Source organism: Mauremys mutica, chromosome 11, assembly GCF_020497125.1.
Source record: "Mauremys mutica isolate MM-2020 ecotype Southern chromosome 11, ASM2049712v1, whole genome shotgun sequence".
Classification (NCBI taxonomy): Eukaryota; Metazoa; Chordata; order Testudines; family Geoemydidae; genus Mauremys; species Mauremys mutica.
Window position 1 is genome coordinate 22,782,146 of NC_059082.1, and position 13,324 is coordinate 22,795,469.

Genomic DNA, 13,324 nt, shown 5'->3' on the forward strand with positions numbered 1-13,324 from the left:
CCGGTTCCCAGAAACCCAATAGATACAGGGAAGTAAACCCTTCTTTCTGTAGCTGGTCATTGTGTGGCTCACAATGGAAGTCTATCTGCATATGAGGCCACCAACTAACCCAGGTTACAAAATTGACACGAGATTGCAAATATCTGTAGAAAGAAACATACAGCAGGAGGGGACCTGGTTTATGAATAAAGATCAAACTATTTTGATGTATCTGGGATTTCAAGGAGAGACATACTATTCTTCACTTCAGAGACAAGCTTATTTTGTGAAAAAGGGATCACAGCCTACCTGGCTGAGAAATGCTGATGAGCAATGTGAGACATGACAGTAATTAGTTAAGTGAGTATGTTCTAGAACAGGGATCGGCAACCTTTGGTACACAGCCTGCCAGGGTAAGCACCCTGGTGGGCCAGGCCGGTTTGTTTACCTGCTGCATCTGCAGGTTCGGGCGATTGCGGCTCCCACTGGCTGCAGTTCGCTGCTCCAGGCCAATGGAAGCTGTGTGGCCAGTGGGAGCCATGATTGGCCGAACCTGCGGACGCAGCAGGTAAAGAAACTGGCCCAGCCCGCCAGGGTGCTTACCCTGGTGTGCCGCGTGCCAAAGGTTGCTGATCCCTGTTCCAGAATGCGTATTATGATTTTATTTTACATGCAACCATTTGTTTCCAATACTCTGACTTGCCACTTCTTGTATCTCTCCCCAGTGCCCCTCTGCGTAAGGGTTCTGCCCCAGCAGTAACCCACAGTCTTGGTCTTCCCCACCAAGGGGAACCCCCAACCCTCTATCTCCACCTTGCCTCAGTGGCTACTGCCAGTCACCATCCAGCCCCCGCTCACTGGGGCAGACTACAGCAGGGTTTCTCAAACAGGGGTCGCCGCTTGTGTAGGGAAAGCCCCTGGCGGGCTGGGCCGGTGTGTTTACCTGCCGTGTCTGCAGGTCCGGCCGATTGCGGCTCCGGGCCAATGGGAGCTGCTGGAAGCGGCAGCCAGTACGTCCCTTGGCCCACACCACTTCCAGCAGCTCCCATTGGCCCGGAGCCGCGATCGGTCAGACCTGCGGACGCGGCAGGTAAACACACCGGCCCAGCCTGCCAGGCGCTTTCCCTACACAAGCGGCGACCCCTGTTTGAGAAACCCTGGATTACAGTCTGTAAACCACTCATCATCAAAAAGGGGGGTTAGGACCTGCAGCCCTAGCACCCTTTTTCTGGGCTGCCCCTCTGCAGCCCTAGCACCCTTTTTGTGGGTCCTTAACTCAGCCTGCGGCTTAGTGAGGCTGGCGCTCCCCAGCTCCCTCTGCCCTTCCTCAGCACTGCTCCACCCTAGGAACCCTCCTCAGCTTCCCAGGCAGCCAGGTCCTTCTTTCTCTAAGGAGCTAGAGAGAATGTCTCCTTGGCCTTCTGGCTCACTGCCCTCTTATAAGGGCCAGCTGGGCCCTGATTGCACTGGGGCAATCCCAATCAGCCCAGCCTTTCCCCTGCCACAGCCCTCTCCCAGGGTTGTTTTAAGCCCTTCAGGGCAGGAGCGGGGTGACTAATCCGCTACATTGTTAAATAAACTTTTACTTGTTTTCACTCAAAACATATCTAAGTGGCGTGTGTTAAGTAGAGTGATGATCCTGAGGTGAAAGTGGTAAGCTGCTGTGTACTGGTTCTTTGGGAGCAGCAGGTTCTTTGAATTCAGTGTCCATCCAGTAGACCAGGGGCTGGTTAGTCCAGGGGGACACTTGGAGGGCTTGAGGGTTGGAGTGAGCCTATCACTAACCTGTATAGATAGAGCTGGACCTGCATAGGCCTGGAGGGGAATGCTTGTGTTGCCCGTGGCTGGTGGGGTTGGGGAGCTGACCCCTGCCAGGCACCGACCAACAAGGTTTCCTCACACTAAGGACAGGTAGCAGGGCTTCCTCACCGCCCTGGGTATCCCCAGGGGTGTCACAGTTGGTCAGATACACTAAGTTCTTTATGATATTAAGATAAAGTTCCACTAAAAACACCATCTGGTTTTAGAGCTCCCAGGGCACAGAAGTTTGTGTTTTTGTTTAATTCGCAACCTTAATTTTCTGTTCATTAATATAATTTGTTTTCCATGCACTTTGAAATAGTAGCATGTTAACCTACTGATGGAATTGCTTTCTGTACAACAAAAGACACACAGAGATGTATTTATAGAAAAAGATTGTCAGTATGCACGTATGACACCCTGGACCTGAACCAACTGCCCTTTCAAGTCAATAGAAAGGCTCCTGGTGGCTTCCATGGGGTTGGATTGGGCCTCATTTGAATATATCTGTTGTTTAAATATTCACAAAAAAACAAAACGAACTGCTGTAGAGTTTTTTATTTGGACATTTTTCAGTGACAGCTAATAGGATACAGTGTTTATGGTGCACACGTTTACTAAATACAACATCAGACACTACAACATTTCAAAGCATATGTCATTCTGAATTGGTTTGGTTTTCATCCATGTACTGTGGTGGTACAGAGTGAAAACCTGTTTAAAGGCTTTTATTTATCAGATGAATTATCAGCATCTTAAAAAACAAAAGTCATTCTCTCAGAATTCTTGTATGATATTTTGAAATGTGTTCAGTTTTAAATCCTAAATGATACAGACCTTCAGCTTTCAAATGCTGGTGTTTCCAGGTATGGAACAACTGTTAACGGATTAAAAAAAAATCAACGTTTCAAAGATGAAGTATAGCATATCTTTCTATTCTGATCAAGTAGACTAGATTAATCACATTTAATAAAGCAAAATTCTTTAAGCACTTTCAAGTTCCATCTCGGATTAAAGCCTGGGTAGCAATTGGTTAAAATTTGGATAGAAGATTATGTTGCAAAAGGCAGAACAAAATAATGGCTGGACTAAAAATATACCAAACTCAATGAGGTAATTATTGTGCGACATCTTCAGAATGGTTATATATGTCAAAAGGGACATTGACAAATTAATAATTTCCTGCATCCAACAGAATCTACTATATCAATAGATAATAAATTAAAATATAAAAGTTACGTCCACATTAAAAGAGCATAACCATGATTCAAAGGAAAAAATATAAGTTTTTAAAAGATGTTTATATTTGTTTCCATGGTTATCTAAAGAGACCTTAAACCTAAGGTGAAAAATATTTTATATCATAAATCAACACTAAAATTCTTTTTTGAAAAGTGCATGTAAAATACTGTTATGTAAAATTTTAGATGATTTACCAAGTACACATCAATTTCAACTTAGAAATATTTTCCTTTAAAACATGTTAAGCAGCATACACTTTTAATGTGATATAAATGTAACACTACTCAAACCACTGAGTTTAAGGATAATACCTATAAACAACTTACTACTACTTTGTTAAGGAAACAAGACACAGTAAGGCTTTATACAGGTAAACAAATTTAAAAAACAAAAATACATTTTAACATAAATTTTCATAACTATGTGTTTAAGTAATAGATATATTTCCTGATTTACAGTATAAATATACTGTTGTGCCAATTTTATTTAAACAGGAGGGGAAAAGTTTCTATTTTTCCAAATGTTTTCACCTATTTCCTGCTCTTATGCTATTACTGGATACCAGGGCTTTTTCATGACATATTAACAAGTGCAGTACTTCCTGAAACTTTGAAAGATTAGTACACTCCACCATATTATATGATACTGTGTTTGGAGCCAGCTTATATTATCCTTGGCCTAAGAGATAAAGTAACAAACATATTTGAATGAAGTGCTTTTGGTTTACTTTGCATATGAAAATAATTTAAATAATTTAACAAAGATCATCCAAATTAAAGATGCAATTCTTACTTGTAGGTACCTGAACATATCAGTAGTGAGCTATCAAACACAAAAAATGGGCACACACTTCTGAAAATAAAAAGGCATAAGCATTTCAAAATGGTACTGACAAAGATTAAGCTTTCTTTATTATACATTTTATCAGTCACCATATATAAGGTGCATGTATATATCTCAAATAAAACATAACTGAAATGTATTGGTCTGCTCAGCTGATAGCAAAATTATTCTGTAGGTTCGCAGGCTGATTAGTACCAGAACATTCTAAAAGTATACCTATAGAATATTTTTCTGTTCTTTTAAAGAAATAAATGTTCATGCTAAGTTGCTAATTTGCATGATACATTAAAATATTGCACATTGCAATTTAGTAATGTGCAACTTTTTCATATGTATATTTTAACCATACATCACTGACCATGTTTTAAAATTCAGAAACAGAGTGTTGACCAAGGCCTCTAACTTAATTGTTGTACATTTTGAAATATAAATTCCACTCTGGAGCAGATCTGAGGCGTGAAAGAGGGAATATTCTTTCTGATTGGAAGTGCAGAGGCCAAAACAACTATAATTTCTCATTGTGCAGTCTGGATCTTACAGAACACTTTATAGATTTTTTTAAAAACTATTTTTCTAGCATGAAGTAACCCTTTTGTTAAATAGGTTCATTGAACTACGTGGATAGATTCACAAACTGCACAATTTTAAATACTCCCTTCCCAGTCAATGTTTGTTGTATGTTTCCAGAAGCCAATATATATACTAATAAAGGTATTGGACTACTCAAGGAATTTCTCCTTTCATTCTAGGTATTTGAGAATACATCTTAAAAAGTGTGACAAAGACATAAAATGGATGATATTGAAAAAATATAATGCCACTTCCTTGGACTAAAATTGGACAAAGGAAAAACCCCAACCAACTACAAAATATGAAATAAATATTATAATCATGACTGACTTTTGTTCATTTTGCCACAAGACGAGTATTTTAGTGCCCTATCTTTAAAGAAAACTATTATGTAACTTCCAGTGTGCTACTTGTGCTTAGTTACCATTTTTCCTTTCCAGGTGATATTTGTTGATATTTGCATAAATCCAGTTAAAAGAATAGATTGCATTGGACTGTAAACAAAGTTGATAATAAAAAGTGAAGTCTCTTATTTTAGTGCCTAATAAAGGATACTGTCATACATTTTAAAGAACACAATATTCAGCAGCAGTTTAATATGTTTAGTAAACCACAGTACTAACAAATGAACACCTATGTTATATCGCACAGTAAGCCAAAAGACTTTAATACTTCATAATTTATGTCATACTGACATAAATAAGGAAGTTGTTTAACAAATTGTTTTATATATTGCAAGTTCGCTATGTTTAAATTGTCAAAAACTCTAATGGAGAAATAGATTCCTACATGACTATGTATTCTACTACAAAATGCATTACTTCCAGTCCTCCACTTAAAGTACCGTGTCTGTCCTTATTGGTCCCTACCTATGAGCAGATTGTGTATGGATTTTAATGTACACTATTTAAATATGTTACTAAAGATCTAAAAATGTCTCTAGGCAGCTGAAGACAATTTTTGCCCAAGCCCTATATTCATACTCTGGAAACGTAACAATCAGTAATGCGTCTACATGAAAATAATGACCTATACAAGTGCACATCTTTCTACCAGCCTTCCAGTTGTGGTACAGTTATGTAGATTTCCAGCTACCCATACTAAAAATCTGGGCATATACAGTGTTGTCCCTTCAAAAACGTATTTTCAGTGGCTCACTATGTTTTAATGGATTCAGATTTCAGGCAACAGACTCATTGTCAACAGCTGACAGTGCATCCTTGGTTCAGACACGTGAGATGAATGCTAGGCCCAAGCTGGCTGGAATTTGAATGGTTTCTAATGCAAGGGAGGATGGATTAAATGGAAAAGTAACAGGAAAGATGTGTTTAGCATCCATTAGCAGCTGAGGAGAGTCTTTCCTGTCTCGTAAACGCATCTACAAAAGATAAGAAATTGGTTGTGTTAATACTTCATCTCGCGGCAAAGGCAGATAAAAAACAATCATGTTGCATTTGAGTTGTTTAGTATCATGCTTTTTTGTAAAAAGAAAAACCCACTGGTGCTTTTAATCAGTAATACTTGATTTTCAGTTATCATTATTTTGTGGGCTTTAAACATTCTCTTGAGAAAGAAAATATTAAAAAGAAAACATGAGTTTTTGTAACAATTAAGAATTTCTAAGCTTGTCATACTAAATATTTGAATACCGATCAGTGCAAAACATATACATATATATTTGGCAGCTTGATCTGGACCCATTGTAACAGTTGTGCACATAAACTGAAGCTGCCTCTGGGCAGCTTTGGATCTGCATGTCTTTCCTTCATAACAAAATCTGAAGAAACATTTAGATTTTCTGCAAAGGGTAGGAGACCTGTCTGGCATATGTTAATTGTACATCTTCAGTGAGTATGCAGAATGATTCATTTGTTTTGTTTCGGTTTTATCTTGTCAATCTCCCTTATCAATCTTATTGTTTCCCTAATACAGTGTTTCCCAAACTTGGAATGCTGCTTGTGTAGGGAAAGCCTCTGGCAGGCCAGGCTGGTTTGTTTACCTGTCTCGTCTGTAGGTCCGGCCGATCGCAGCTCCCACTAGCCGTGTTTCGCCGCTCCAGGCCAATGGGAGCTGCTGGAAGCGGCACGGGCCAAGGGACATGCTGGCTGCAGCTTCCCGCAGACCCCATTTGCCTGGAGCAGCGAACTGCGGCCAGAGGGAGCTGCAATCGGCCAGACCTGTGGACGAAGCAGATAAACAAACTGGCCTGGCCCGCCAGGGGCTTTCCCTACACAAGCGGCATCCCAAGTTTGAGAAACGCTGCTCTAATAGATACCAGGAAGAGCAACTTTTAAAAATAATTTTTTTAAATGAACTGACTAGCCAGTTTTCCTCTGAATTTTCAAAATGTTTCATATTTTCCAAATTAGAAGAGTGGAATTGAGAACTTCTGATATGTATGGCTCAGTTTTCAAAGCAGTCTCAAATTGACCTCTTGTGTGAAAAAAATTTGAATGAATGGGCGTTGCGTGTACAAATTCCATCACTTGCATTTACAAACATTAATACTTGAAAAGTGGGCACAGTGGAGTGTGCACAAATAAAGATACAGAGATAGAAAAATTATGTCATCTTCTGAAAATCAGGTACCTAGAATTCATTTTAAAAATAAATAGTGATAGAAAGTTAAAAAAGTCGACATTAGTTTAAATCTGCAAATAGTAGCACAAATTGTGACAGCCTACAATAAACATAAATGTCTTGGTATCACATCTGTATTACAGAAAAAGAAAAGAAAATGTGGTTGACAAGCCTACTTTACTTTGGATATCGCACTGTACTTTATGACAAGACCTATTTTAGCTCACTGATGTGTTCCTGTAGAACTAACTGAACAATATGTGGGGCAAAGAACAGTCTTACCTGTATCGTACGTATAAACGATATTGAGACCCTTTCTTCAAACTCATTAACTGGAGTATACAAATTCAAAACTTTTACAATCTGTGGAGAAAAACAACAGTTTTTGGTTTCAGTCTATTGTTGATTTAAATATATATTCTTAATGTTAAAAATACCTTCCTAAATTAGTTGTTTACAAGTGCTGGTTACAGTTTTTTTCAAATCAATACATTAGGAATTTTCTTACTCATTTAAGAAATTGCTATATGCTATAAGAAATTAAGGCACATATTTAAAATAAACAAGCCTTTTAAATTTTTTTAATGTGACCATATATAGCTGTACAATATTATTAAACAGCTGATCCTGGCACAATGACAAATCCTACTTCTTCCATGCCAGCTAGACGAAATTGATCAGCTAATACCAGCACAGGAGGAGATTAGAGGTTGATGGCTGTTTTTAAAATGTAAGGTTTAGTGCTCTCTCTCTCTCTCCATCCTTCATACATCACTTGTCTTCTTAGACTGTGTCCCCTTTGGGGCAGGGACTATTGTTTTGACACGTGTGGGCAGTGCCTAGCACACTGTGGAAATTACCAGAGGACAATCAATCAGCAGCAATAATCTCTTAAATCCATTGAAGTCAGTGGAAAAGTTGCTACTTCCTCTACCTGAATTTGGTCCTACATTTTGGACCCTATCCTGTTCCCACCAAAGACTGTAGTAAAATTTCCACTGATTTCAAATGGAACAAGTTAGAGCTCTGAATGCAGGACGAAGACCCCAAACCAAGAAAAAGACAGGCATAAGCAAGGGGAGCACCAAATGATAGGAATACATTTCTTTAGCTTAAATAAAAATCTCTGTACTTTTTTCATGATTCTATTTTTTTTATAAATTTGAAACTTCTGAAATAGGAACTTTTTCTTAAAGTGCAAAAGCAACAGGTGTTTCTACATTTCTGATGCAGAGATTGGGATTGGGCTGGCACATAGTAGTATGGCACACAGGCATCTCTTATTCTTGGAGTCAAAGGCTTGGCCTACACAGCTTTTGTACAGCTATAACTATTTCAGTCAGTTGTAGTGTTTTTTTTAATTGAAATAACTATATTGGTACAACCCCGAGTGTGGATGCAATTACACTGGTATAAAGGAGCTTTATGCCAGTGTAGCTTATTCCCCTTAGCTATACTAGTATACAGCACTTTTGCACACGTATAACTGCATTCACATTAGGGAGATGGTACCATCTTAACTATACTGGTATAGTTAAAGCAGTACAAGCTGGAACTTATTTTGTGCACAGACCTTGGGAGAGGACCCATTACCCCATTCAACCTCTGTTTTCATTATGCTTATTTACAACAACATGAGCAGAAATACCCAATCTCTGTGAGATGGAAGCACATGCAGGTCTAGAAAAACACAGTTTAGAGGTGCTCATAAATGTAACAGCTGTCGAGGTGAGTGCTGGATTACCTGTGCAGTAGTTAGAGCATTGCACATTGAACAAATGGCTTCTGCATCTTCATCCGTCTTCTTTTTCACCTGCAACAACTGTGCAGCCTGAATGAGAGGCTCCAGTGTTTCTTTAGCCCCACTATTCATCAAATTTTTGTCACGTAGCCATTCTTCAAGTTGACTCACATTGTACCTGTTAAAAGAAGACCCCCCCCCAAGAATGTTTTCACTCCGACTGTTCAAGTCTGACCAAATATCAAAAGCTTTAGATTTTGTTTAATTAACGCCCATATTTTGTTTTTGTGGGTACTTCCTTCACACAGTACCTAATTATAATTCCCCTTAAGTTTATTTCCATAGCAGCTCCCTTCAGTTGATTTTCCTGAGGACTGTTTAATAACCCTATGCTGTGCCATTAGAAGCCTTGCACCCTGAGTTCCAAAGAATATTTGAAAATAATGGCCAAACACTCTATTTACTGCTTCTCTTCCTTGTTTGGCTCTGTTCAGATATATGGCCTAACTCTGTTCCCCTTATTCACCTCAATGGGACTCCTCTGTGCAGTTAAGAAAAGCAGGATTTCACCCTTGTATATGTAGGCTGAGATTTTCAAAGCGTCTTAGGAGAGGAATATGATAACGCTGTACAAACAGAATACACTGGGCAACAGACACCAAAAACATGAATCAAATGTGTCCCGTATTGGGAAAAAGAGGAGCGACAACAGATCTAAACACATCATGTGTCCACTGTGCCACAAACTGACAAGATTAAGCAATGAGGAACATTTGCTACACCTCCCCATGTTGCGCAGTGGCAGGTGTTGCCCATCTGGGCCGACTTGCATATAAAAAGGAATTAATTTTGTTCCCCTCCTAACTCCATCCTACAGAAGCTTTGTTTGTGGAACCAGAATTTACCCCTAAATTAAATGATGACTTCCTGGTGAGAAACCCTCAAAACCAGCATCAAGGAGTCTCTCTCTCTTAGATGGAATGCTTAAATACAACTATTATTCAAAACCATTATCTGATCTTAACAAATTCAATATTACAGCCAACGGTACATTTAAGAGGCAAGTGAAAATACTATGGAGCGCTCTCTCACCGTATCTGCATCCCTTTGCTCCAGGAACACATGTCCTTGCGCAGGAGGAGGTTATTCAGGGTTACTGCCCCAGTGATGTAGAACGTTTGCTTAACAACTTGCTTGATCAACTCCGGATCCATACCATGCTGACACATTACATAGTGAAATGTGTTCAGCTGTCTAATGATGGAGTCCAGCGTGTAGGTCCCTTCATCAGCAATACTAGACGTTCTCTTTCGCAGCCCTGGTGGCTTTACCCCTGAGACGCCTTGAATAGTTTCATGCTCCAGCATTCCTGAAACTGCATTTGATTGACAACATTACTACTATAGCTGAAAAATGCCCAAATGTATACACATTTTTACAAAACAATAGTAATTAATATTTATATACAAGGAGTAGATTGAGCTTGCTATTGGCCACCACTGTACCATTCCAGCTCTTTTCTAATGGCCCCACTAATTTCTGCAGAATCTAAGTTAAGTTTCCATTACAATTTTAAAAAGAGCCTAGTCTGTGGGGTTGTAAAGAAAGCCTGAATGTGGCTCAATAAAGTACTGTTTTCCTGAGTCTTCAATTAGACAAGCCAGTGGTCCCCAACCTTTTTCGGGTGGCGGGCGCCAGACGACGAGCCACCTAGGACCAAGTAGCGTCATCAAGAGGTGTCGCTGCTGAAATGCTGCTGAAAATCAGCGGCATTTTGGTGGTGGCGCCTCTTGGTGACGTCGCTTTTCTGCGCCATTTCGGCGGATGCTTGTCCGCCGACCAGTACACGCGCGCACATAGATGCCCCGGCGGGCGCCATTGCACCCGTGGGCACCAGGTTGGGGACCACTGAGATAAGCAATAGCTCCAGTGGAGCTAAGAGCTGCGCCATTCAACTAAATGATGTGTTGATTCTGAAGCCTAGAGAAAATTTAAATGTCAATATTGTCTTAAGGGAAGATACATTAATTTAATGGGCTTTGCTTAGAGATCTAGTATAAATCATTTTAATTAAAAAAAAAATGTGAATTTAAATATCAACATTGTTAACTATTTCACTGCTGATAATATTATTACTTTATTACAAGCATTTATAAGTTACATCCAGCTATTCTGTCATTGTGTGTGGCGGGGAGCGGCGACAGAGTTATGCTCTTTCTCCCTGATCTCTGCTTATATGAGTCATTTATAAACAGAATACTAGTAGGGTGCTTTAATATACATGTACCACTTAAGGGAAAATACAAGAGATCATATACTACCACCATTCTCATTGAGTAGGAAGAAATTTATTTTGATTAATGTAGCTGGAAAGTTAGAGGAATTTAATTTTGCCTTACCAATCATTGGCTGCAGAATATTCTCTAACACTCTGACGAGTTGCTGGTAGATCTGAATAGCCAAGTCACTCAATACCTGTCTGTATTCAGCTAAGTCAAAATTGGTGAGGCAGTGTTCATTCTGACGAGGCGTGTTGTGCTTCATAAATCCCTGAATTCACAAGGCAACGGAAACAAATGCTTCAATGTACAAAAATAGCATGTATATTTTTTCTTACTGTAGGCGGGTAATAGTCCTTTGAAAATTCATTCCCATCCTCCCTCTTATATCCCCCAAACATTTCATTTAAAAGTTCGTTCTTATTGCAGCTAACACTTGGATTTGCATTTTGGATATGGATCACATGACTTCTGTCATAGGTCAAGCTTGACTTTATTATATTCACTGCTTTGCATTATATTCAGCATTAATGCAAGGAACCTACAGGCCTGTATCTTGTCAGGCATTAGCTTCAGCAAGTTAGCATAAAGCTTGAGGCCTATGAACTTTAAACAGATAAACGGCCCAACGGAAACTCCAGGTATCAAGGAGCTAAAAATAGAGCGTTTGAGGGGAATTTCTGACCACAGGAACATGACCCAACCACAAGAATATTATGGCAATGAATTGACATACATACAGGTACATGAGCTACATCTACAGATACCTAACCAAAAGAGGGCCATGATAACGAATTGACATATATGATAATAAACTGAGATCACTGATATGCTAACCTATAGTAGAAGGGCACTCCAACATTAGTAAGGTGAGGAAATACAAATAAGGAAAAGGGGAAAAACCCTTGCATCAAACATTGTGGCGTCAGCGTTTCATATTATACAAGTTGCATCCCAGCTTGGGGGCGGTAGGAGAAGGAGCTGTAGTCCTTGGGAGGTGCCAGAATGATGGCTACTGGTGATGAGGGGGAAGGTGATTGTGATGAGGAAGATGATGGCTAACAGTTCAGGCTGTTCTACAAGGGATGGTGTGAGTATATGGATGTGCAGATGTGCATTCTGTAGTATCTCTTTCTACCTTACTGAGTTGGGGTGTTTGTGACTGTGTAAATGTATTGATAAACTATTTGTAAATATATAGAAGAGTTCCTGTAGTGAGTGTTGCAACTGTGCACACCGGGGTTTCCAACTATATAATAATTTGAATAATACTGCACCTGGTCTTGAGACAAGAACCTGTTGACCCTCAAAATGATAACTCAGGATTCGTAAGTAATCAATATAATTAATACATAATCTGTAGATCAGGCTACACTGCCTTGAAACTTCAAGTATCTGAGGCATTTACTGCAGTTACAAATAAGCCACTACTTTCCCACTGCTATTTCTAGCTGCACAAAGAATCTTTCTAGGCCTTTAAAGAACTGTATGAATAGACATGCGCATTTAAAGACCTCTAAGGCTACATCCACATTGCACACCTCTTGCGGTATTGTGCAGGATAGCTACATGCTGCAATGAAAAGCAGGCTGCATCCACACCACAGTGTGTCAGTGAAAGGCTCTGGCATGAGGGAGGCAGCGGGGAGCTTCCGGAGCCCTGCCCTGCTGCTTCCCCCCACTGGAGCCGTGCCCCACTGCCAGAGTCTTTTTTTACTATGGTGGGGAAAGGCTCTGACAGCAGGACACTACAGTGCTAAAAACAAAGCAGTGTAGCCAGGAGAGGCACTGCTTGGGCATGTAGAGAGGCTTCAAGAATATCTTTACTTGCCTAAGTAGTGCCTCACTGTCTACACTGCTATTTAGACCCATGCTAGGGGGGAGTGTAGCATATCTACTCTTCATGCTGCTGAGAACAGTGTGCAGTGTAGACGTACCATGTCTTTTTTTTAATATTCAGATAACTATAATTTTGCCACCATCATAACACCTTTCATCTTGAAGGATTACAAAGCACATTAGAAAGTTAAACTGATATAAACACTATACTGAGGGAGATCATTTCATGCAGCATTTGAAATAGCGCCACTTCTGGAAACTATGTCCTACTTTACTTGAATGTGTTCAGGACACCAGAGCTAATGGGCTAACATGCTTACTTTTACAAATAGTGCCATGCATCTCTAACTACCAGAATTAGCTAAAACCTTAATTTCGTATGTAATCTGAAAGATGGCACCTCCAGCATGATGCCCGCTAGCACCATGCTGGGACACTGGTTCACTATGGAC

General features: G+C 39.9%; 1 protein-coding gene across 1 annotated transcript in view; it reads right to left on the reverse strand.

The window, feature by feature from the left end:
• Window positions 1-2,328: 2,328 nt before the first annotated feature.
• The window catches only part of MYO5A (myosin VA), a 131,092-nt gene continuing 120,096 nt past the window's right edge, over window positions 2,329-13,324 (reverse strand). The window contains exons 35-39 of the mRNA XM_044980289.1: window positions 11,155-11,305; window positions 9,848-10,130; window positions 8,759-8,933; window positions 7,297-7,377; window positions 2,329-5,812 (exon numbers count right to left, since the gene is read on the reverse strand). Of these exons, the coding sequence (XP_044836224.1) occupies window positions 5,660-5,812; window positions 7,297-7,377; window positions 8,759-8,933; window positions 9,848-10,130; window positions 11,155-11,305 (843 nt within the window). The 3' untranslated portion in view covers window positions 2,329-5,659. The remainder of the gene's footprint in view (window positions 5,813-7,296; window positions 7,378-8,758; window positions 8,934-9,847; window positions 10,131-11,154; window positions 11,306-13,324) is intronic.